At 47.3% G+C, this 25718-nt stretch overlaps 1 protein-coding gene across 2 annotated transcripts; it reads right to left on the bottom strand.

The window, feature by feature from the left end:
* Positions 1 to 2452: 2452 nt before the first annotated feature.
* On the bottom strand, positions 2453 to 23334 carry slc39a10 (solute carrier family 39 member 10). 2 transcript variants are annotated; one of them, XM_069698902.1, is made up of 11 exons: positions 22901 to 23334; positions 19587 to 19666; positions 15490 to 16686; positions 14471 to 14648; positions 8990 to 9165; positions 6856 to 7020; positions 6643 to 6751; positions 6249 to 6557; positions 5313 to 5393; positions 2830 to 3020; positions 2453 to 2613 (listed from the first exon to the last, which is right to left on the bottom strand). In XM_069698902.1, exons 3-11 carry the CDS (start codon positions 16663 to 16665, stop codon positions 2458 to 2460), a joined length of 2541 nt encoding a protein of 846 aa, XP_069555003.1. In that variant the 5' UTR covers positions 16666 to 16686; positions 19587 to 19666; positions 22901 to 23334; the 3' UTR covers positions 2453 to 2457. The 2 variants fall into 2 exon arrangements, with proteins under 2 accessions (XP_069555003.1, XP_069555004.1); XM_069698903.1 differs by lacking the exon at positions 22901 to 23334 and having other exon boundaries at positions 19587 to 20792.
* Positions 23335 to 25718: the final 2384 nt, after the last annotated feature.

Raw genomic sequence — 25718 nt, 5'->3', positions numbered from 1 at the left:
GCACGAACAGCGAAGACAAGTCCCGACGCTCGACACGACGTCCGCGCCGGCCGGACTCGCGCGACGAACCGGGTCGGATCGAGTGGCACGAGTTCGACGAGGCCGACCGTGATTCACAGCCGGTTAAGACACAAGACGATGGATGTCACACAGTGACAGGATAAAACAAAAACAAAAACAAACAAACAAACAACAACAACAACAAAAAAAGAAACGGCCCCACGCAGTTCTCCGTGCGCTCCGGCGGCCGAAGCCCGGCTCGGCAGCGTAGCGCGTGAGCCGCGGAACAGCCGAATGGAATGTCGGGGTCAGGGAGGAGGAGGAGGAGGAGGAGGAGGAGGAGGAGGAGGAGGAGGAGGAGGAGGAGGAGGAGGAAGAGGAAGGGCGATGTCAAGCACCAGCCACTGAAAAAAAAAATAATAAAATAAAATAAAAACCACACTCTGGCCGGGTTTGGCACATTCAGCAGAGTGACTGTAACGTAACACCCCCGGAAACAAAGAGGAATGTTTAAAAAAAAACAACAACAACAAAAACAAAAGACACGCTAATAAATAATCTCCGTCCTGTTGGTTTCATTAAGCGGTTAATCCTCAATCACGAGCGCTGGGACTCTTTAACGCCGACTGCGTTTTGTAGTCGGGCGACACGCCGCCGTTCGATCGGTCCGTCTCAAGATTGTCAGGAAGTGAAAACAAGGAACTAACTGTTGCGTTCGGTTACGCGACGACTGACACGACACGGACCTCAAGTATTTACAGAACACGTCCAAAAATAACAAATAAAAAACAACAACGACGACGACGACCCCCGCGGCGACGGTGACGACTGAAGCAATCCGATCCGCAATCACACGTCCGCTGCGGGGATAATAATAATAATAATAATAATAATAATAATAAAAAGCACCTTCGTAGGAACTCCCAAGAGGCGCCCCAAAAGAAACGGGAGTGAACGACGGCACCGTGTGACGAAGACGAGCAGTATTTAGTTTGTCTGAATTCACATTTTGTACCTGTTGGTTTTCACAACGATGAACAGAAAAAGGTCTTGACGGCGTCGCGTCTCGTTTGGCTGCGGATTGTCAAAAACCCTCGCGAACGAAAAAGACGAAAAGAGAGAGAAAAAAAAAGAGAAAAAGGTCAGACGTGTGTGACATCTAGTTCCTAAACAAACAAACAAACAAACAACAAACAAACAACAAAATACTGATTATTGTAAACGCTAATTTGTAAAGGCTTTGGCAGCGGTGTTAGCAGCGGTTACCACTACGAACTATGAAAGTTTAATAGTCCCAAAAAAAAACAACAACAACAACAACAACAACAAAAAACAACAAAAAGTCTAAATGAACATCGTAATAATAATCTGAAGGAATATTTCAAGAAAAAAAAAACATTGCAGCAAAAATAAAGTAAAACAAACACTGATCTTCCGCCTTCAATCGGGGGAACTTCTGACTCTGCAGCCTCGAAGCTGTCGACACGATCCGCGGGCGACGAGACCCGAAGGGTGTTTTTGTTGTTGTTTTGGGTTTCTTTTTTTGTTGTCCCCCCCCCCCCCCCCACCCTCCTCCGTCAGTAGCAGCGAGCTACGCGGAGCTGCGCGTCTCTTCGAGGACCGCCGAGGGTTCAGCCGTGGAGACGCTCCAGTGGCCGGGGTTTGGCGAGGGGGGGGGGGGGGGTGGAGGGGGTGTTTCCTCCGCACGCCACCTGGTGACAGCGAAAGGGTGATGATGGATGGCGGGGGGTGGAGTGTTACGCGCGCGCACACACACACACACACACACACGCATGCACACACACACACACACGCGCACGCGCGCAGACGTACGAGGCGCGGGGATGATGAGAGACGAGGTCTGGAAGACAAAACACGCTAACAACAGGTGATGATGGATGGACGGCGAGCTGCCGGGCCGCGACAGCTGCCCCTCTCCTCGGGAACACACACACACACACACACACACACACACACACACACACACACACGCACACACACACACACGCACACACCCTGCACCGACCTCAAAGTCTCCACATCTTTTTTTTTTTTTTTTTTTTTAAGATAGGGGTTAGAGGAGGTGGATTCTGGTTGGTGGAGGTGGTGGGTGGAGGTGGCGGGGGTTCAGACGGGCCTCTTTTTTTTTCTTTTCTTTTTTCCCTTCTCGCTTCCCAGGGAGCAGACAGATCGGAGGCGACGGAGGCGAGGTGACGGAGCGGAGTGTAAACATCACGAGTCATGAGATGCGTAACGCTGCGCGTTTTGGGAAAATGGAGGCACGGAGCCGCGAACGAGACTCAACATCGCATGCAAGACTGGGGGGCCCGTTACGTTGCGACCTAAAGCATGTTAAGGCCAAGAAGAACAACACCGATACATCCAGCTGGCGCCCCCCCTCCCCTTCCCCCCAATACACCCACCCACCCGCCCTCCCTCCCCCCCCGCACTCCTCCGCTAAAAGCCCAAATCGAAGAAAACAATGCGGTCCTCGAAGATGGCGATGAGCAGCATGATGCCGAACCCGGTCAGCAGACCCAGGTTCTGAAGGATAAAGTGTCCCAGCTGGCAGCGCTTGTGGTCCTCGCTGTCCCCGTGAAGCATTTCTGGCAGCTGGGAAAAGACACAAAGTCGGGATCAGAGACAATACTTTCTTTTCTTTTTTTCTTTCTTGGCGGGGGATCAGCATTGCAGATCGGGAGGCAGAGGAGAACTCGGGCAACCGGCGAGAGGGAGACGGGCGAAAGTTAAACTGGTGCTGTTGCCAGGGGACAAATTGTCCCCCCTCCCCCACCCGAAGGGTCGTCGAGGGCTCCCGCGCCAACTTACCATATCCACCAGAGCCACGTAGAGGAACATGCCAGCTGTGATGGCGAAGATCCAGCTGGTGACATTGTGCGTGTACTGGCCCACAGCTGTGCCAATCACCATGCCGACGTAGGCCATGAGGGCGGACAGCAGATTGTACGCGATGGCCTGCTTCACCGACATCCCGGCTTTCAGCAGCACCGCAAAGTCACCTGTTGGCAAGGAGACACGCGCACACACACGCACACACACGCACACACGCACACACGCACACACACACACACACACACACACACACGTTTAAACACACTCACTGCGATTGCCAGACGCTCGTCTCCTCTTCTAACCACTGACTGGACATAAAAGTGTTCGTAGCTTCCGGCTCTGAAAAATGAGTCCGATGCGGTGAGTGTGGTGAGCCGCGATACCGGCGGGCGCCACCAGAGGTCCCGCAGACCCCCATTCAACTTCTCTCGTGAAATTCTCAGTCAATAAAATTTCTCCACGAGTGACTTTGGTTGTCTCAGCCAAAGTCGTGTTCCTTCTTGTTCGTTTTCCGGAGCACCGTCTGACAAAATAGTCCCGTCATTAATTCGAAAATAAGCTTTAAAAAGCCGTGTTTCCAACCGGCGCCGCCAACACGCACCAGAACCTCTGCGGCAGGAACCAATCTGTTACTTCCATTTTCCTCCGGCTCGTTCGGACCGTTCATTGCGGGGACGGAGACGAACCGGTTCCAAACAGCAACAACAACAACAACAGCGCCCCCCTCCCCCCCCCACCCCCCCTCCACGCGGGTGAAAAACGGAGCCGCCCTTCCTCGGCGGTGCGTCTTCAGCTCCCCTCCGATAACACTGTACTCATGATTACATATGCACGTCGCGGCCTCTCTGCGCTCTTCAATCATCGCCGGGGCCGACCGGGACGAGCGGAAACGTCCTGGATTTCAGAGAGAGAGAGAGAGAGAGAGAGATGAATACGGAGGAGGAGGGCGGCCTACATTTCCCGCGCCGCGTGCCGAGCGGCCTCTTTTCCTCGCTAATTACCACAATGAATACATTACCACGCCGCTCTCGTCCATCAATCAACCCCGGAGGAAAGGAAGAAAGAGGGGGGGACGTTAAAGAGGGACGTTCCGCGCGCACCTCGCTTCGACGGCTTTTTTGGGGGTTTTGTTTTAGTTTTTTCTCCGCCTCCTCCTCCTCCTCCTCCTCTTCCTCCTCCTCCTCAACTGCCGTTTCCTGACTCCCCGCTTCCAATCCGTCAAGACACTCAGACACGCCTGCCGCCGCCTCATCTACTGCAATTAACACACCCATCAATGCCAATTAGCTTCACTCTGGGTGGTTAAAGAACCCTCATAATCATCATCTTTTTGCATCCAGCTGCCGGAGGGGGAGGAGTGGCGGGGGGAGGGGGGGGGGCTTCTGTGTTCAGGAGGAGCCGAGAGAGGTGCACTTGTCAAGCCGCGGGGGTTTTCGTGTGTGTGTGTGTGTGTAGAGGGGGGGGGGGTGGGCGCTGAAGAAGCAGGCGGCGAAATCAACAGGAAAGTGCGCCGTCCGCGCGCCCGACAAAAGGAAGTGACGGCTCGCAAGCTTCACGGGACTTCCAGTGCCGTGGTTCGAGGCCATCTGGAAACCCGAGCACAGAAATACGAGACAAAACGTGTTGCGGAGGAATCAAGAGCTCGCCGGGCCTTCTCGTTCCGAAGGACGCCGAAGCCTCGCGGATACCACAAAAAAAAAAACGTCAAAAGACATCACAGCGTCTTCGTCCCGTTCCTCCCGCACAGTTCTTGATTTTTCCCGCCCGGACACGAAGGCTCGCGGAGGAAAGATGGCGTCGATGGAAACGAGGGGGACCGGCCAGACGAACCGAGGGCCGGTGATTCACGGCAGACGCCGCTCTGTTCATCGAGCGCGCCAACGAGACCCTTCATCGCCACCACCACCACCACCACCGATCGGCTGCGGACGATCCCGTCGCCGAATCAAACACGGCGGCTCTCGGAGAAGACGAGCTGAACGCAAATGGCGGCGTGCCGTCCTCCCGGCCGGACTATGGAACGGCGCGTGCCGGGGAACGGTCGGTCATCCTCACCGACGGACGAGTCGTCTCGCTGCTGTCACGCAAAAAAAATAAATAAATAAAAGCATTCGTCTGGGGAGAAGGACTGTTTTTGTTTTGTTTTTCTTCTTCTTCTGGGGGCAGAGAGAGAAGACCGATTATTATCCACGGCGCTGGATTTTTTTTTTTTTTTGAACAAGTTCGGCGGGACAGAAGGCGGCGAGACTCGCTGTGATTAAAGTTTCGGTGCAGACGAGAGACGTTTCGCGCGAGACGCCAACTCGGACGCGAAAGCCTTCACCGAGCGGCTTCGTTCCGCTCGCGGCGTAAACGAAGCGCGCCGAGTAAATCGCTCGCTTTCGCCAGTTTTTGTTGTTGTTGTTGTTGTCGTTTTTGTTTGTTCTTGTTGTTGTTGTTTTTTCTCTCCCAACACTTACCGAGCTCGTGAGGTAATTCGTGGCAGAAAACAGCCACCGATGTACTGATGCCGCCCGTCAGGTTGGCGCTGAAGGCTGCGCCTGCGGAGACGAGAGAGAAGAGACGAAGTCGGAGTTAGACGGGAAGACAAAACCGCCGTCGCGTCCGTCTGTTGAAACAGAAAAGCTTCAGACGGGAAAACTTTTTCGCCGAGTTCGGCGTAACGAGCGGAAACGCTGCCGCTCCTCGGGAGGCTCCGCCCCTTCCTTAAAACCCCTAAAAGTCCCGATGACGGCAAACCCCCGCAGGCCGTCGGGTAATCCGACACTGAACTGCCTTTTACGACCGCAACCCAAAGGGACAATTATGATTATTTTTTATATATATATATATATATATATTTGAAAACCGGCCACATTTTTATGACTTGAATTCTATTTCTGTGAACTTGATAAACTCGATGTTACTTCCTGCGTTTCTAAAGTGTTCCATGCGAAGGACATTTTCTATCAAACTCGCCGCTGCTCTTTACTTTTTTCTCGTTTTTAATTTCGGTCTGTGATGAAAACCAATTTTCGGTGTTTTTTTGGAGACGCCCGTCATCATCGCCTCTAAACCTCCGCCGTCTGTCCGATGTCGCAGCCCGAACGGTTTAAAATGACAGCGTGGTTTGTAAAAAAAAAAACAAAAAAAAAAAACACCGATGTACTGATGCCGCCGCTGATGCGACTTAAGATCGCATCAACGCGTTGAAAGAATCGTACGATCGCGGAGCGTGAAGCTGAGTTCACGTCCTCCGTTGTAAGAAACTCTTGTTTTCTGGTCAAATAATAATAATAATAATAATAATAATAAAACAAAAACAAGCGAATCGTCTCTTTCGGTTTTACAGAAGAATTCCCGGAGGTTGTTTCCCGTTTGAAAGAACCTGCGGCCGGACTCGGCGGACTCGTTACCGATGGCGAGGCCGTCGCTGAAGTTGTGCATGCCGTCCCCCATGATCACCATCCAGGCGATGCTGGCGATGCCGGCGTCCTTCATCTCCTGGTCCGAGTGGCAGTTCCCCCCGTGCGAGTGTCCGTGCGCGTGTCGGTGCGCGTGCTGCTTGGCCTTGCGTCCGTTCTCCTTGGCGGGCGACGGCCGGTCCCGCGCGGGCTCGCCGGTCGCCAGCGGCGTCTCGTTGGTGGGCGAGTCGGGCGTCCGGAGCTCCGTGAGCTGCGTGTCGTTGTGGCCGTTGTCGCGGGAGACGGCGGCGCTGTCGGCGTCTGGGGGGGGGGGGGGGAAGCGGTTAGCGGCCCGACGGGCCTTCGGGGCGGGCGAGAGCTGCCGCGGCCGGGAGCGGCTTCTTACCTTCGCCGAGCGGCTTCAGGTGCAGCCACTCCGCGTCCGAGCGTCGATTTAACTTGTGGTCTGACAACTTCCTGCCGATCTTCCCCTCCTCGCACGCCTTCTTCATCCCCTGCGGGCGATAAAAAACGGTCGTGGGTGGGGTGAGGGGGTGTGTGTGTTCGGGACGCAGACATCCAGCGAGCTGCGATGTTCACGAACTACGACTCGTCTCACCCTTTGGTCTTTGTAGTGCTTGAACATGCCGATGCAGTGCTCGATGATGAAGAGGAGGTAGATGCCGGACAGCGCCGTGAGCCCCTTCCACACCCCGTCGAATTCCGTGGCCATGTCCGTCTCGCGGTCCGTCTTGTGCTCGCCGTGGTCGTGCTTCCCCTGAGACTGGAGACGGGAAGAGAGGAAGACGATTGAGCGGCAGGTGTCCCGTCACACATTTGACCGGCTTCCCACCGGAAGAAAAGAAAAGAAAAGAAAAGAAAAGAAAAGAAAGAAAGAAAGAAAGAAAGAAAGAAAGAAAGAAAGAAAGAAAGAAAGAAAGAAAGAAAAGAAAAGAAAAGAAAGAAAGAAAGAAAGAAAGAAAGAAAGAAAGAAAGAAGGAAGGCAGGGAAAGGAAAGGAAAGGAAGGAAGGAAGGAAGGAAGGAAGGAAGGAAGGAAGGAGAAAGAAAGAAAGAAAGAAAGAAAGAAAGAAAGAAAGAAAGAAAGAAAGAAAGAAAGAAAGAAAGAAAGAAAGAAAGAAAGAAAGAAAGAAAGAAAGAAAGAAAGAAAGAAAAGGAAGGAAGGAAAGGAAAGGAAAGGAAAGGAAAGGAAAGGAAAGGAAAGGAAAGGAAAGGAAAGGAAAGGAAAGGAAAGGAAAGGAAAGGAAAGACGTCGTGTGATTGGAATATTGCTCGATGAGGAAGAGTTCACTGAACGCCGCCCGGTGGGATTTGGGATTCGGACGTTCCGGCGTCATTAAGACGAAGTGGGTCAACGCTCGTCACTGGACGTCACGCCAATTTGTAAAAATGAAAACACGGAATAGAAACCCTCCAAAAAAAAACGGTGCATTTTCACTTTAAATTCTAAGAAGGAATTCATTTTGCTTTTGCTGAGGTCTCTCCCGATGTAGGAGGAGGATCAAAGTCCATGTCTTCTGAGTCTCCGGGAGACATGGACTTTGATCTCCTGACTTCGCAGAAGAAGAAGAAGAAGAAGAAGAAGCGCTCTCCCTTTTTTCTCGGACTTTATTGAATATCCGCGACCGTCGCACGGCAGCGGGATCGACGGCGGGCCTGCGAGCACACCGAGAGAACCGGCGGCGGCGTTTCACTCGCGATCTGAATCTCGCGGCGGCCGAAAAGCTTCCCCGCCCGGAGTCCAAATATCATTTCCTCTTCAGAATCACGTTATATATATATTTATTTTTTTTCCTGCCGTGGGTCATTAAAGTTTTGCCGCTCAAATACAAATTTATTGTCATTAATGACATTCTGCAAACTCTCGTCTCATGACTTTAGTAAAAAAAAAAAAAGAAGTCCGGCAACAGAAAATTCACCTTTGAATGAAAAGTTACTGTAGATTTCTTGAATCATAAATTAAATGAAAATAAAGATAAAAGATGTGTCAGCGGTCACTGTACGAGTACAGATCTGTATCTTTCCTTTGAGACTAAATGATAAATACAGGAACTAAAAACAAAATGGGAAAGTTCCCGCTTCTCTCGCCGTGGTGTCTGATAAGTTACATTCAATTTGAAAGCTTTGGATGTGAGCGGAAGAGTTTCTGGTTCAGCAATAAAAACAACCAACAAAATGATATCGAGGAAATATTACAGCAACATTTCTTTTCTGAAACTCCGCAGAACAAAACGTCAACTATTGTTTTTTGTTTTTTTTTGTTGTAAATTTACTTTCCTTTGAATAAATACTCTCGTTCAACGATTAATCAATTCATTGACCGGTTAATCGGCAGAAAATCCATCGCCAACTACTGTGATAATCGATTAATCGCTTTGAATAAAAAAATATAAAAAAAAAAACGTTAAAATGGTCTAAATCCATCTTATTTTCCCCCGACAATAAACTTTCGGCCGTTTATCAGGACAAAACTCGATTTTTTTTTTTTTTTTTTTTTAAATCCGCGCCTTCGGCTCGAAGAAAGAACAAACGGCCGACGCGTCAACCGGGGGAAAACGACCCGCAGGTTCGCGGACGGTGACCTCGTTCGGCCGGGCCGCGGCGCTCGGTGACAGATTTTGGACCCCCGCGGGAGTCGCCCGCGGTTTCTGCCGCCGCTCGACCGAAACGAAACGAAACGCCTTAAAGACGTCGCCGACGGGGAGCCCGCGTTCCGCGCCGTCGCGTGACTCACGTGAGGCAGCAGGTGGAGGAGGGCGTCGCCGCTCAGCGTTCCCACCGCCAGCGCGACCAGGAAGGTGAGCAGGAACTTGAAGCAGGACTGGTTGAGGATGGGGACGAGGACGACGCCCAGCAGCGACAGCAGGCTGATGATGGTGATGGACACGAAGCCCGAGACCCAGATCCACACTGGAGAGGGAGGGGGGGGGGGGGACAAACGGGAAAAAGAGGATTTCAACGACGACTTGACTTAACAACGGTAAAATGGGATGTTTAAAACTGAAGGGTCCCGCCCTGATGTTTCAGCGCTGAACACTCACACACACTTGTCATCAGCTGTAGGGAAGGAGACTCCACCCCCCCCCCCCCCCACCCCCCCACCACCCGAAACTCTTCCGCATCGCCTTGCGACGCGTCCTCCGAATACGATGCCGGGGGACAACCGTCCCGACACGTCGCCTCGCCCATTCCAAGACCTGCGTTAAATTTTGCCGCCCGCGATCCGGATGCGATTCATTTAATTGCCGACTCTTCGACAGTGCGGCGAAGTCGGTGTTCGGCTGTACAATCACGGCATTTTTTTTTACGCAGATTCATTTAACTGGAAAAGATTTAAAAGACCAAAAATAAAATACAAAATTTTGTGCATTTTAACTGTTTTTTTTGTTTTTGTTTTTGTTGTTGTTTAATTACTGCAGTTTCTGCTGCAGGTCCTCATGACAAATCACAGACCAATTAAAGCTTCTTTCTCTCCGAGTGACTTCCTCGTGTCTCCGTCTGTTCACCTCGTGTCTCCGTGGACAACGCTGGTTGACTCGGGGCAACGACAGCGTGCATCGCGTTGCGGCCAAATTAAGGAGCAGAGCTCCACGTTTCTAAATACCGCCATCGCTCTCTCGGTGATCCGCCACCGCGCGACACGGACTGGACCGCTGCCGGGACCACGTTTATGCGACGGTTACGATTAGTTTTTTTGTTTGTTGTTTTTTTTTTTTTTGTGCACAACGGTGTTATTTAACCGCTGACGGATTTGGATCATTGTGAAGACGAGAAAAAAAGAAAAAAAAAGTGTTTTAAATGACATTCACATTTCACAGAACTTCACCGTCCAAGATTGGACACGGTGCATCAGGTCAGGAGCAACCGGGAGGGTTTCCTTTCTTCACCCCGAGCACACCGGACGCTCTTCGTATATCTATTTGCTTAAGTGCCGTTTTGTACCTTTTTTTTTTTTTCTTCTTTTTTTTTTTTTTTTAAATCCGCTAATGCAGATTTGATTGTTGAGTGAAGAGCGCTTCTCTCCGCTGAAGAACTCTTCGACGCGGCGTTGAAGGTGGAAGTGACGCGTTCCGGCAGCGGCTCTGTCCGAGTGACTCGGTCGATAAACAGCGAAAAACACGTGAAGCCTCGGTTCGGGCTGGGAGGAGCCGTTAAGTCGTAAAGCTGCCGTTCGCTGCGCGAGTGCCGCGTCGTTGAAGACGGACCGACCGAACTCGGGTGAATCCATTTCCTCCTCTTAGTCCGAAATGTCTCTTAATAACCCTCGCTTCCTCCTCCTGTTGTTATCGTCCGCTTTCAACGTGCCTTCCGGAAGGACAATTTTTACAGCTCGCTGCTTTTCCTATTTGCCGCCGTCGGCCGGGACGTCGTGTGACCCTGAGAGGCGGCTTGTGCGTCGGCCAGGCGGTCCGTCACCGCGGGTCCTTCGCGCTCACGCCGCTCGTCTGCTTCCCTATCTCATTACCTTCGTGCAGCGGTGGTTGTGCGCGCGTGCGTGCGTGCGTGCGTAGACGTGGAGGTGGGCAGGCGGTTGCAGCGGGGCGATTGAAGGCGGTGGAGAAGAGAACAGAAGGAGACCAAACTTCTCTCCAATTACGCGTCTCCTGTAAAACCGCGGCTCAGAAAATTGGCGCCAGGTGTCGCTGAGGTTCCCCTAATTGGCGCGGCCTGAGAAAGAGGGAGGGAAACGAACTGCACATTTTCTCCCCTCCATCCCTCCCCCCCCCTGTGGATGCCAGCTGGGGGGGGGGGGGGGTAAATGAGAAGCGGCTCCGGGGCGCGCGGCGAGTCTCGGTACGCCACGGTTGAGAAAAATCCAGCGCCTCTAGTTTTCCCACTAATGAGGAGCCGTCGGTGCCCTTTTGACTTGTTTGCGCCGTCTCCCTCGTCGTCATCTCCCGTTTTTTTTTTTTTTTTTTTTTATGGCCGTCTTCGCCTCGGGCACGCGTGATGCAGGTCTCTCCGGAGGGGGCGTGTCCGTTGAATAATTAAAGATTTACGCAGGGCGTACGTTTTGGGAATTTGGAGTAAGCCTCACAGTTGAACTCGAGTGCCTTCCTGCGTTGACAGTTGTCTCATCCCGAGTGCAAAAACTGCAAAGCGCGAGTCTTCCGCAGCCGCAATTGTTGTTATTATTTACTCGTCGTAAAAATGTCACTTTCTGCCTCTAATTGAAAATAAATTCGGGATGTGCAGAGCGTCCTATGACCCTCGGTGGCCACGCAGCCCGATGTTTACTGTGACGGCTCCCCCGACGTCTGGCCCCGCTCTGCGTAATGTAAAGTTTAAACCAAAACACTGCCGGCAGAACGTGACAACAGATTAATCTGACGCACAATCGGACTGACGGTCGCAACGCTGATAAACACACAGTAACGTACCATGGAACAGAAATCCAGAGGAAAAACTTCAGAAACGTGCAGCCCGTGCTGTAGTTTGCGTGTTTTTTCTGTGCAGAAACGGAGATCTCTGGTTCTGGTTTGATCCGTTTGAAGCTTTTATGGCTTTATGAGCTTCTTCTCACGACCTGTAACTCATTAACTTTAAAACACAGCGATTTTATAATTTGCATTCTCATAAAACTGAAAACCCCCGTGAGGTCCCAGAGCAAGGTTTAACGCTGACCTTCATTCTTTATTGCTCGTCTTACCGCCCGTTTCCTTCCCTGGTTTTCTTTTCTGAATATCGTGAATCGAGGATGTGATCAGACTACAGACCGAACAAAATAGAGAGAGAGAGAGAGAGCTGGAAGTGAGACGTCTTTTTTTTTTTTTTACTTAAAAAAATGAGTTGGATTCAAAATGCCCCTTTCGCAATTGGTCAGCACGTAATCGGTCCATTCGCTCACTGCCATGGCAACAAAAATGATTTAATAACTAAGGCGCACACACTGAGCTCCAAACAGAAATGATAAGTGCTGCGGTGAGGTGAGTTAATCCAGATTTAGAGGGACCATCGCTGGATGAAGGACAGTCAGATGTGACGCTGCAAATTGACCACCTCTTCATTCAAACACACATTTTCTCACCAAGTGAATATGCAGCACAAAAAAAAACAACAACTCTCTCTTCCTGGGTGACCTTTGACACATACACATCAGTGGTGGGGCGGAGCCAACTTTTCCACACTAATCAGCCCTATTAATACGTCTGCTGTCTGTCAGCTGCTGTGGATGGACATTAGTTATGCATATGCTCATATGCTCACTGGGACTTGTGATTGACAGGAGGAATGAATTAACCAATAAATATGCTAAATGCCTGCTGCAATCCAAATTCACACCTGGATGCAGCAGCAACTTCCTAAGAGAGCCATGCTTGGTTGTATGTATTCCTTCCACACCTACAGCTGCTGCCGATCACAGTGGATCCATTTAGCTGCTGTTTAACTGACAGGACATACAAAAAATAAATAAATAAAAATAAATACATTTGGGTTTAAGAGTTGAGTCACAGACTGTTCCTGTAGAATTGCAAGTAGCTGGCAGAAGAATTGGTGATATATTATATGGTTATATTTCGTAGCTTCCAGTAATGTATAACTAAAAATATGAAGCAATATTCAATAAAAAAAAAAAAAAACTGCATGTGGCTTTTGAGAAACGTTTATCAACTCTTATCGTACGTAAGAGCATGTTTAACAGGAAACTGGACAAATCAAGCAGCATCCGCAAAGACTGAAACATTTCGCCAAATGCAGAAGTGGCCAAAACCGCAGTTCCTCAAATGCCCACTTGAGGCTGGCTGGGAAAGCGAGTCAATACCAAAGGGCAACCAGCAGTGACGTTCCCCATTGGTGTGTGGACGGCCATTATGAAGCATGGAGTTTGGATTTTGGCCGGTTACGTCCACTTCTGTACACAGTCTGTGGTCAATACCCATTAAACCCACTGTTAAAAGTCCAACCTTCACAGCAGCGTGCCACGCTACGTCTATTTTTGTCTGCAGTCCAAAGGAAACACGCAAGATTAGTATGAAGACTGTGCTTAACAGTTTTATGTGACCGGACTTAAAACCAGGAGCTGATTCTCTAAACAAAAATTCCCTCAAGTCTACCAGTCTGACATTCAGAGACAACAGAGGTGACTCTTCTTTCATCTGTAAAAAAAAAAACCAAAAAGTTAAATCAGCGATGACATTTGTACACGAAGCTTCGTCTCCTGTTAATTGGGTGCGTCAGCGTTAAAGATGTGTTCTCCGTGTGCAGTGCTCAGAGAGGCTTGCGCTGACTTTTAAAAAAAAAAAAAAAAGTAATGTCAGAGAGCAAATTACTCTTTTGTTAGTGTTCACCGCAACGCTGCACAGAAGAAAAGCTTCCGTTACGCTGAGAGGAGCTGAAAATGAGAGAAGGCGGAGCAAACTATCGCGGCCATACCCGGAGGATTATGGGTATAAATGCATTTGTTGACTTCAATGATTATCACTACGGACAAAGCTTTGATTTGTTCTGTGATTCTATTATGCAGGTGTGACGCGCCTCCTCCTCGGAGAGGAGCTCCGGGTCAAACGCCCCTGACAGCGTCGCCTTACAAACCCGGAGGTTTGTCTCTGATGAAGATATCTTCTGCCCGATAGCAGCAGATAATAAAAACCACAACTTGGCTTTGTTTTTATAAATCACTCTACTGTCAAATCTGTCAAGTCGATCAAACAGAAATAAAAGATGAATAACTATCTGTTATTTCTATTTGATATAATTACATTCAGTGTTTCAATAATCCAATCTTCTCGCAGTTTTTTTCCCCCCTCCTCCTCCTGCTGTCGAGCAATTGGGCCGCAGTAACGACGCTATCGCTGGTCTATTGTTGTTGTTGTTGTTTTTACCACGCAACAACGATCTACTGTTCAAACAAGCGGCGTGAAAACATGATGATTATGTCCGTGTGTTATAAAGGCCCGGCGACTTGTCATCTTTTGTCGTGGGCTTTGAGTTTTCAGGTCAAGAGGCTCTCACTGCACAAAACCTGAAACCATTAACGCGCATAACGAGGATAAGCAACAGCTTTTCCTGCACTTCGTACTCTAATAAAAACATGGCATTCAGGAATACCTACAAACAAACAAACTAGAATAAGGCTGCTCAAAGTGAACTACCTAACAGACCCGGGGTGTGTGTGTTTTTTTGTTTTTTTTTAGCTGTTTGCTGACTGTACAGACTGAAACGACCGTTTGTTGCTTTCCACATCTGCCGCATACATCAGATGCTCGGCTCTTACCGGTGTTGACCGACTCCAGGGCTTCCTGCTTCACCTCCATCTGGTGGTGGTGGCGGATGCACAGGCGACTGTCTATCTGGTAGAGCAGGGCGGGACACAGGTAGGTGAACTGGCTGGGGGAGATGAGGGAGTCGGGATTCAGGCCGTAGTAGGTGAGCAGCTGAGTGAGGTTCAAACACTGGGAGGAAAAGGAAACGGTGTGACGGTAAATATCAGGGGAAGAAACCACTGACCGAGGAGCAACATTAAAACTACATGCAAAAACAAAATACAGGATATGAAACACACTGCCCGTCTAAAATTGAGAAGTGTCTGAAAGTTTAAATTTAAACACTTTCTCTTTAAAAACTTGTCACCACTGAAGTCCCTTCTAGTAAAACCACATCTTACGTCTCCCGGGAAGGAGGGTTGGACTAAAACCACAGATTTGGTGCTAAGTAAATTTGACATTTGCAATTGTGATTGATAAATCAATTCGTCTAAAAGGAAAGGCAAACATTGAATGGTGTTTTCGTTTGTTTCCACAGCCACATCTACCTTCTTTGGTCTGGACCTCTTCTGTTTTGACCAGACCAGACCAGACCAATTCAATTCAATTCAATTCAACCAGTATGTGTGAAAGTTTCTGTTTGTTTGCAGTGTGAAGACACTTTTGGTCCAGAATTTTAAACCAATTACAGGAAGTGGAGGCAGGCTATCATCACTCAATAAACAATAGAAGAAGAAGAAGAAGAAAAAAATAAGTAAAGTAAAAATGAGCTGTGGTAGCACGTGGCAGGAGGAGACAAACTATTTAAATGTAATTTGGTTCAATTAAGACGTCAAAAGTCAATTTAAAAATACACAGAAAAATGCTGAAACTTATAACTTGTTTTCTAACAGAAACAGAATTGATGGTAGTAATCCCATAATAATAATAATAATAATAGTCCTGTTACATTAAAATAAACCTGTTCATTCATATTTTTCCATTAAAAAAAATGGAAAAAGCTCACCATTATACTGTCATGAAGTCTTACCTCCTCGTGCTGATGTGGTAATCCACCTGAATGCCCAAGGAGCACGGGGACCAGTGGAGCAAGTGTGTCCGGCTCTCCTGGAGCCTCTCTCTTGTCTTTATGAGAATGGCCGTCGCCATGTCGACCATCATGGTCATGACTGTGTTCGTGTTCGCGTTTGCGTCCGTGTCCGTGGGCATCAGACGGAGATGTGGGAGGAGATGGGGTTTTGTTCCGCCCCCGCTGACCTCTGACCCTGGCTGGCTTCCTGGGCTTCTTGAGCTGGCTCTCCGTCGGGGCGGGAGAGGACTGTGGCCCCTGCGTGCCTTGGGAAGGCTCCACGTGGGCAGGGGGCAGCTGCTCCTGGTCCGAGCCCGTCTGCACTTGATGAATATGATTGTTGTCGTGTCCGTGGTCACTGCCGTTGCGACCAGCGTGGTCGCGGTCAACGCGAGGCTGAGGCGACGGGCCCTTGTGGTCGTCCTGCCTCGGCGCCGGTTCGTGTTTGTGCTCTTTGTCGTGGTCGTGGTCGTGTGTATCCTGCACATGTCCGTCAGAACGTTTATGATCACTGTCCTCGACCTTAGAGTGATTATGATGGTGTCCGTGGCGCTCACGGTCGCGTTTTGTTGCTGCCCCGGCAGCTGGGCTGGCGGCAGTGGTCTTGCTGCACGGCGTGGGATCTCGGTCTGTGTGTGGACGGTGGGACCCGGGCTTGTGGCGCGTGTGTTCGTGCTCGTGGGCCTGGTTACGGCCGTCATCGGTGGGTGTATGCGAGTGTAGCCCCTCCTTCACGTCCAGCAGGTCGAGGTGGGCCACGTGGTCGTGGCCCAGATCCTCGTGATCAACACCGACCACCTTCACTTCTCCCAGACCCAAGCTGAGAAGCAGACTCTGAAATCCCTTGTAATCTAGGCGGTCCTTCTTGCCGTAGCGGCTGAACAGCTGCTGGATGTAGAAGCGCTGCTCCTCCTCGAGAGTGTCCCCCCGGGAACTCCTGGGCAGCGGGGACACGGCGGGCGCTCTCACGTACGAGGCCTCGGAAATCTGCAGGTCGCTGTGGGCGCGGCTGTGGTCGTCGTGGTGATGTCCGCCGTTCTGATGGCCGTGTCCGTCTTCATGGCAGTGGCTGCACTGGTGGAAGAGGAAGGTGAGCAGACACAGGAAGCAGAACTTCGTGTGCATGTGGACTCGCATTGTCCCCTCACTTCTGGTCCCCTGCAAGAGACGGGACAGAAGTCGAATCGTGAACAAAGACGTGCGCACGGCGAGGAGCTCATTTTAAAACATATGACAAGTGAAATGATTACGCAGCGGTGCTCGCTAGAGAGAAAGAAAATCGAGTGAACGTCATTCAGAGCGTGTTTCAGCTTATGTTCGCGACTCGTGCTCCGCAGACATCATGTGCTGCCGTTGACCAAAACATGTTTGGTCGGATACAGAGAAACGTGGAAATTCTTTTAAAACAGACTCTTTCGGATCATTGTTGTCCGGCAGAAATCCTTACAGACTACAGTAAAAGATCATTTCCAAACTACTGTAACTTTTTTTTTATTCTGTTTGGCATTTTTTTTTTTTTTTTTTAAATCGGGTTTGTAAGAGAAGTAAAATGTCTAATTGATCCTCTAAATGCTTACTCTTTAAGAGTTGAGCTTAAATATCACAATATAGAATGTCCCAATATGAAATAATTATCACACACAAGGAATCGTGTTGCACCGTTACGCATTCAATCCGAAAAAACAAAACAAAACACATCTCTTTGTGAGCGAAACAGAACTCATTTGGTTGTTTTTTAATTACTTGTTGCTCTGATTCATTTCTCTGGACGACGGAGTTTTGCAACATAACAACAATGATTAAATCACCTCGCGGAGATTCCACTTTAAAGTAAACAAGAAGAATTTGCTCAGTGTGAAGGCATATTTTCTAAAGCTACCACTTCTTAGGTTTGTCACCGAAATGAGGAACAACTTCACATTTTAGAACAAAGTCCACAGTCAAATATTACACGTTAAAAACCAGAGGTATGAGTGCAATGCTTAAGAAAACAAATGTATAACAACGATTGTGAAGAGGAATCCCTGGTATCAATCAGATTAGATAACCCTGATGCCACTAAAGGACTGATCAATATTGGACCTACAGAGTCAGATAAGGGCGGATGAATGATGCACTGACACGCTGACATCTTGCGGGGTTAGCGGTAGTTCCCATATAAGGAACCACAACGGGAAAGGGTGCCAATGAGCTTACACATCACGGACGAATACGCCATTCAAAGCCGCTACCTTTAGCTCGGAATAACAGGTCTAATAGCCGAATCAGGGAGCCTTCTGGAGCACAATAAACTCTCTGCCGAGAATTGTGTAACAAATTGCTTGTTTTCTTCCCACTTTAAAAGGCCTGAAGCAGCAATATCATTCCAGTCAAATGATCCTCATAAGGTCTCTTGTGAAGCCCGTGGGTGTTTGATGCGGGGGAGGGAGGGGGGGTGGGGGGGAGTAAACCGGGGTCAGATGAGAAATGCTGCTGGATAATGGGAAGATGGCACACAGCTGATACCAGAGAGAAGCGTGCAGGCGCGCGCACACACACACACACACACACACACGCACGCACACACACACACACACACACACGCCTTTGGCAGCCGACTTGTTAGGAAAGTTTTTCAGTGGCTTTCCAGCGGGCGCGTCACGGGGGAATAGATCTGCGTTGACCAGGGCGCACGTACTGTTAAAAACAAAGAGGGCGGTAGGTCCTCCTCACAGCTGTCAGGGCTAGTAACAACAAATTGCACGTCGTAGACTTGTGTGAGCACCACCAACATAAACATCGTAATATAACAGTATTGATCTCTTTTTTGGATACCCGCAAGACAGCAAGCAATGGCCAAACAAAAACTCAAGAGGAAAGAATACAAGAACGTTACTTTAAAACTGAACAAACTCCTTTTGTTGTTAAATATCCTTCAATATTCCTGGAGGGAAGTTTGTCTACACACAAAGATAAAGGTACAATTTCTCTTTTGTAAATAACCTACAAACATGCAAAATTATTCCAGTCTCTAAGTCCTTCTCAACGGATGAATACGATCAGTCTTTCTTTTTGTCACACTAACATATTTCACGGGGGAAGCACTTGGAAAAGATCCATTTCGGTTAAGACAAAGCTCTTGTTTATTCTTCAAAGCTTGATCATTGTCCAGACGACATCAGTTGCTTATCAGCTAAGGACTGTTAACACATAATGGAGGTCCTTCTCCCCCGTGTAGCAAGATCAAGAGCCTGTGTACAAGCAGTGTTTTAAAGTACTTCATAATGTGGTTATTTTTTTTTAATTAAAATGCAGACACACAGAGTTTTACTGTCTCTGCACAGAATACAGTAAACGGCATATTAAAAGCAGCAAAAGACCCAAAGTGATCGCATTTAAACGCCGTGCAACTCAACTCCGTTAAAAAGACAAAAGAGTATCGAAACCATAAAAAAAAAAAAAAAATCGAATTGGCTTCTTATCACTGATTAAGGAACTACTTCCAGAAACTCAAAGCTGAGGCTACTTACCACTGCGTGCTCTTGAATGAGTGGTGTGTGTGAAATTAAGTTGGGCCGAGAAGCGAATGATGGGTTCAGCCGTGAAGTGCGGTCACAAGCCGAGTTCACCGCTTGCCGACAAGACGGTGTTTATAAACATGAGACAGCAGTGACCTATGTACCTCACAGCAGATAGGTCGGGGCAAAAAAACCAGGGCCTGTTTTAAAAGAGCACACCCTCTGTGCAGCAACACAGCGCACAGTGTTTCCCGATTAGAGTCTTTCTTGTACTTGGCCTTTAACGGAAACAACAGGGTCTATTTAGTTTGAGAGTTGAATTGTGTGTTACGCAAAATAATGAAGAAAAAAAACAAACAACAACAAAAAAATTTTCCCCTCTCTCTCTCTCTCTCTCTGAAATGAAATTATTACCGTACTTTGTGAATGCATTTACCGCTAAATATTCTAATAAATCTTATAAGTGATTTCCCCCGGGTTGTCGGAGATGTAATCGTTATTTGTTCCAGCGCAAAACAAGGAAATAATCCTTTAGTTACAAAGTCAAATACAGTAACTTACCGAAACTTTTCTTCCTGCTTGGCCCCCAGTCCTGCTGCAACTCTACGAGGGGCTTTGACGACTCTTCTGGAACTGGCACTCTGGAAAAACATTAAGAGCGGGAAAGACACGTCAAGCTCAGACGGACGTAGACATTTTGTTGTTTGGTTGAAGAACTCGGGCGTTCAGCGCAGGCGAGTTATGTGACCATTTTGCCGTCACCATTTAGTCTTCTAAAGGACGATCCGGGCAACTAATTCCCCTTTACAAGCAAAAGAACCGACGCGTGAAGGAACGGGCCCGTCCGACGCTCTGCCATTGTCGACGTAAATAATCCAGCAACGTGCGAAACGGCGGACGCTCCCTCGCTCACCGCCGAACCGCGGCCGAGAATCGCTGCGCGCCGGCGTGCGGAGGACTCTGCGTTGGCAGTTTGCTTTACTGGCGCGACGGGGTCAACCTGTTTAGCGCGTATTGAAATTAAAAGGTGCGTCCCTTGGACCCGGCGTGACAACAAACACGTCCCAAACCACCGCAGCAAAACAAAACAATTGGAAGTAAAAACTGAAAGCGCACTCAAGGTAACGGACCAAATAGCTTCTCATTTTCTAGCAGCAAATATGCGTCCCGCATATTTTAAAATGCTTTTACCTTCGACTTTTTTTTTTTTTTTAAACTTCAAACTAACTTCCAGCCTTTGTGCGAGCATTCCCCTGAATGTGGGCGACTCGTTCACGTGACGCACCTAATAAGTGGACAAGAGGACACAGTCGAGTTGAGTAAAAAGGCTTGTCGACACTCAATACTCGAAATTCTATCGGCTGCTAAATGTTTTGAAAGTGTACATAAACATCTCGGAGAGGGAAAACAAACGAAACACTCCCGAGTAAACACGAACCATTGTGTGAATTTGAATTAGCAGAGCCTCTTCAAGTTCTACTGGAATGAAAGCAGTGAAGTGAAAGTCACCTGTTTCGTGTTACGAGCCAAAACTACCACATGAGCGTGAATGTCAGCGTTTCCCTGAGGATTGGTTTTCAGCAGAAGTGCGGTTGTGCGCGCACAGAGCCGACAGAGCCGCCGCCGCCGCGACGCACCAGCGGTGGTCCGACTTAAAACTGCTCGACGGCGAGCCAAGACGCAACACAATTGGACGTTATATAACAGCAAACCGTGCATTTTAACACGATGCCATTATCATTACATTGGTGTAAAATAATTTTTTTTAAAAAACAGACATCATGTAGAGATTGGGGCTGTCACGATAACGAAATTTCTGCGGAAGATTATCATCCAAATAATTGCCTTTTTTCTGTTTATTTTATGACATTATTATCGAGGAAGCCCAATTATATTTTTAGAGTAACCGTGTACTTTCTGTTGGTTTCATCCAGCCGATAAATGGAAACGATTCTAGCGACGATGCAAAACGACTGCGGTCGGCTGAAGAAATTGCTGTCAGGTGGTTATGTAATAATTGTGACAGACTTGTGCAGAGAAGTGAAACAAATATGCTCACTGATAAAGTGAGTGCTATGACAAGAAGCAATCCTGATTTAGTACATTAGGATTCATTTATATCCTAAATTTCTTAACTCAAAATCTCTCAGTGGAAATGAATGTAAAACATCATAAAAAGAAAAAAAAAATACAGCAGATGAGTTTATAATAATTTGCCAGATTGTAAACTACATGGAAAACTAAGATAAACAGTTAGACTACATACAAACAGGTTTTTTTTTTAAATATTCTTCATAACAACGCTGTGTTTGTGTAAAATATACCAGTGGAAGATGAAACACTGCAGGCAAAGTTGATGAAATCATCCCTTTTCAACATGTTTATACTTTTTAAACCGATGGTTTGATTAAGTATTTAACAGCTCTTTACTCTTGAAGGTTTCAGTGAACTTTTAGTAACGAGTGTGATTCTCCTCGACTCAAGTTGAATTGTTATCGTCTCTGTTACCGACCCAGAGGACGAAGGAGATGACAGAGACGAGGCGGCAGCACCAGCGGTCTGGTCCAAGTGGCAAAAAAGTGAGCCTGGTTAGCATTCGTCAAAACTGTCATTTCTGAACACCTCTCTAAATTACCCCGGAAAAAATGTTTTTTTTTTACTTTCTATCTTTTCCAAGTTGTTGATGGCAAAAGGAACACTGTTATTCCTCTGAGGGAGAAGAAGAAAAGCGACTCTGAACTTAAGCTGCTTCATATGATTCTCACGCGACCGTACGTATCCTCCTGATCTCACCATCAGTCCGGCCACTGCAGGAAAACAGAGAGGAGTGAACGGAAGAAAATCTATTCTGGTATTCAAGACATGTAACTGAATGACTCGTGTTTACTGTTACAAAACACGCATGCAGCATTTAACGGGTAAAACAAGAGCAATGAAACTAAGCTTGGTGTGAATGGGTATTTTCTTACATTAAGACCCATTAACTCTAAAGACATGCGATCCCATTTAAAATGCAATTAATGTAAAAATGGCTTCCCGAGTATTGTAATATTTTGAGCTCTTGAAATGTAGTAAATCTAAAAAAAAAAAAAATTTAAAATTTAAAAAAAGCAGCTTCCCAGACCTGTGATTGTTACATCAGAGAGGTTCAGCCCTTCACTTTTTGATCCACACTGCTAAGCTGGGAAGCTAAACAACCAGACACCTGCACTAGTTGGAGAGTGAGACCCCAATTTGTTCTTGAGAGAGACACATTTAAAAAAAAAATAAATAAATACATTTCAGAGGAGGTTTTCTTAGTAAGACCTGAGGCACGCGAGAGCGGCCAGACGTCAGCCGCCACATGGACCCAACTCCCAGCAGATGGCCTGGAGAAATCCTGAAGGACAACGATCATCGTACGACGAGATTCAGGGAAGTAAGAAACAAATGACACACCAGAGTTCAAGAGAAGCTATTCCATGGAATTTCTCCATACGCTGTCTGGAGGGTCTCCAGCAAATATCCTGACTCAAGCGACCGGCGTATGTACGTGATGTCCAGTCTGATAGCAGCAGGTGGTCGGTGAAGACACACATGTCTCCGTATTTCTTGATCCCAGGCGAGTTACAAGACGCATTAATGACCAAGAACGTCAAACCTTTCCCGCTGATGCAGTTCCAGCTCAGTTCAAAAAAGAAAAGAAGCCCCAAATGTCCATGTGACTGTCTTTTAAATAGACTGCGCAAGTAAAACAAATCTATGCGAAAACAAAGGGCTGACACGCCATATGGCTAAGCAAATACCCAGCATCCCTCCGGGGTTCGAAATTAGGCTGTGGGATACCATTACACAGCAAGTTCAAATAGAGCCAATGTAAACAGGATCCGACTCACCATGACTTCTTACAGTCCTTTGCGTGACACACAAAAAAAACATTTCGAGTTCAGGTTTAGAGGTTAAAGCCACTGAAGTCACTTCCACAGCGTTGTTGAATTTGACGTTCACAGCCGTGAATTCCAGAGGAACAATCGAGGAACTGCGACGCACAACGTCGCGAGACTGCTGCGGCGAAACGCAGGTGCGTGGCTGATGCTCTGTGGCCCGGAAACGTGTTCACCGCAGCGCAAAAGAGTTTAAGACCGCCAAGCAAAACCACCAGCAGACGGAACTGTGAAGCTGAACAGTACACTGGGCACACGTTGTAGAGATATAGAAAGAAAAAAGAAAAACATAGTGTTGCTTACCTCAAAAACAAGACAAACAGGACAGGAGTCCACACCAATATGAGCGTTCATGTCAGCACTAACTTAAGTAACAGGTTGAATGTTTTGAGGCTTTTGGGTCCAGTGACTTCACTAATTTGTACAGGGAGGCGGGGTTGAGGGGGGGTGGGGGGGCACCGGGAGGCACCGGGAGTGTCTGCATGTTTGAGCAGTCAGGGAGCTGCGTTCAGGATCAACCACCTGACCAGCTTCTCATGGAGCGTACGCGTGTGGCTACATGTGCTTTGACGAGCAACTGGGGAGGGGAGGGGGGGGTAACGTGCACCAAAAATGATCCACGACGGCGTTATCGCAAGACCTCCTTGTTCATGAAAACAGATGAAATTCTTACCAAAAAAATAAAAATAAAAATCCTCTCTTAATTTGCAGAAAGATTTTAAGCTCATCCACCTCTTAATGTCGGCGTTGACCCGTGTCGTGTCCTACAGGCTTAGTCTGACCTACAAAGACGTGCCTTCTGTCGAGGTAGTCTACTCCTCGAGTCAAACTGAAAAAAAAAAAAAAAAAAAAGGATGAGGTTTAAATAGATTTATTAACAAATGTCAGGTAGCGCGACACGAAAAAAGAGAGAGAGAAAAAAAAACGCCGTATGTTGCATTTAATCACAATCTTATGTTTAGTAAATACCTGGTGAACCTGCAGTACACAATGGGCCACAACACAGGTGCGATGGTGAAACGAACCCGCAGCTATCTGCGGATGCTTTTTAGCTCTACACAACGTGGCTGCAGAACAATCAGCGCAGCTTTTGAAGTGCTCTTCTTACCACAATAAAATGTTTAAACTTTGCTCTTCGGCCAGGCGTCGCTTTATTTGATTTGGTTCTGCTCCAGACATCGACAGCTGTAAGGAACATGTTCTGCACCTAAACAGTTTCAAGTAGTTGTCTGCCAAGTCTATTAAAGATATGAAAACATGGACGGTGGAAGTATTCAGAATATTATTCCTCAAAGCATTACAAAATGTAAATCTAAGGCCGCCTCACGGCCTTGTTCAAAATTCCCTGTCTGGATAAACAGCATTAGTGTGGGGAGGGTGTTACATGGGGAGCAGATTGTGGACACTGTGAGCACTAAAACAAACACATGAGCCTGGTCTGTGTTTACAAAATTCCTATTAGAAGCCAACAGCTGGCAGCAACAGTGACTTTCAGTGAGGGTTTGCACAGTAAGGTATCAAGGTGGGGTTATTTTTTTTTTTTTTAAGAAAAAAAGCTAATTCCAGGCAACTTCAAAAACATAATTTTGACCTGTACAATGAGAGTACGCTGACACGGAATAAATAAAAAAAAATTAAAAAAAGACAAATGTATGCAACGAATCATATCAGGTAAACAAAGATGTAGTTAAGACATGTTGAATGAGGCCCTCTGAGGCTTGAGAGTTGTGGGACTTCTTCCTAAAGATTTTCCATCATTATTGTTATTTTAATTACAGTTAACAGGCACTGTAAGTAATTAGAAAAACTCGATTTTTACTCAAAGAAAAATCAAAAACACATTCGATTTAAATTAGTCGGGAAAATTACAATGCATCTGGTCCTTACACCAAAAAAAAATGTAAACAGAGGCATCAAATAATGTTCAGCCATATGAAAAGTAAAACCACCTAAACTCATCATTTGGACTGTATTTGGACTTTTTTTTTCTTAACCAAGCATAATCCATAAACAAGCAACACATTAATCTGTGAACGGTTACATACAGATGCCAGTTTTGACTCCACAGACAATAAGCCTTCTTCAGGAGTTAGGCAAGCAAAGCTGAGACCAAAACACAATTTCAGCAACGGCATTCAAACCACTGTACACATTTGATATGACAGACAATTTTGATCCCATTTTAGAACATTAAATGGATAAAGTCTTGGGCTTCAGTCTGTCTTTACTGAGCCCAGTTGCTCTTTTCCTGCTCTGTACTTGTTGAGATGTAGATCTTATGATTTTTGGTTGTCTACTACACCACAAAAGCATCGCTTGTTCATTTAGCCCTGTAAGCTTTTTAAACCATAAAAATGACACAATGGCAGCCTTTACATAGCCTCCTAAAGCTTAGTGCTGAAAACATAAAGTGGTACTTGTAAGCATAAATTGAAAATAAGGTCTGGTTGTGCAGCTTAACATTTAAAGGGGGGAACTCGGGCTATTCTACAGACAAAGGCATGCGTTACGTTTTCTTTTCATTTTGAGTACTACTCAGCTTGTGTGAACAGTTCATGTTTCCCGTTTTCTGGAAGAGCTTCGTCCAGTCTGAGAAAAATAACCTCAATGACAATGGAGTTATCTCAGCTGGGTTTTTAGGGCTGCTAATTTATAACAGAAAGCCTGTTATACTGAGGGCACGATGCTTTAAGATGTGTATTTAGCGGTATTAGGGATGGACACAAAAATACAACTTTATATTCACTGGATTGAATTGATTACAGCAACA

The sequence above is a fragment of the Brachyistius frenatus genome, unplaced genomic scaffold, assembly GCF_029030835.1.
Source record: "Brachyistius frenatus isolate BFR_SWC_R1_liver_20210118 unplaced genomic scaffold, ASM2903083v1 Contig_28, whole genome shotgun sequence".
NCBI lineage: Eukaryota > Metazoa > Chordata > Actinopteri > Embiotocidae > Brachyistius > Brachyistius frenatus.
The sequence above is the reverse complement of the archived record's forward strand: the minus strand, read 5'-3'. Positions and strand labels throughout refer to the sequence as shown.

Excerpts from the sequence above, each read along its gene's own strand:
- slc39a10 (XM_069698902.1), bottom strand. The coding sequence starts at position 16,665 with ATGCGAGTCCACATGCACACGAAGTTCTGCTTCCTGTGTCTGCTCACC. Across the intron at positions 9,166-14,470 it reads CCTGGAGTCGGTCAACACCG|TGTGGATCTGGGTCTCGGGC; the intron begins GTAAGAGCCGAG and ends CTCCCTCTCCAG. Across the intron at positions 2,614-2,829 it reads ACGTGGCTCTGGTGGATATG|CTGCCAGAAATGCTTCACGG; the intron begins GTAAGTTGGCGC and ends GTCTTTTCCCAG.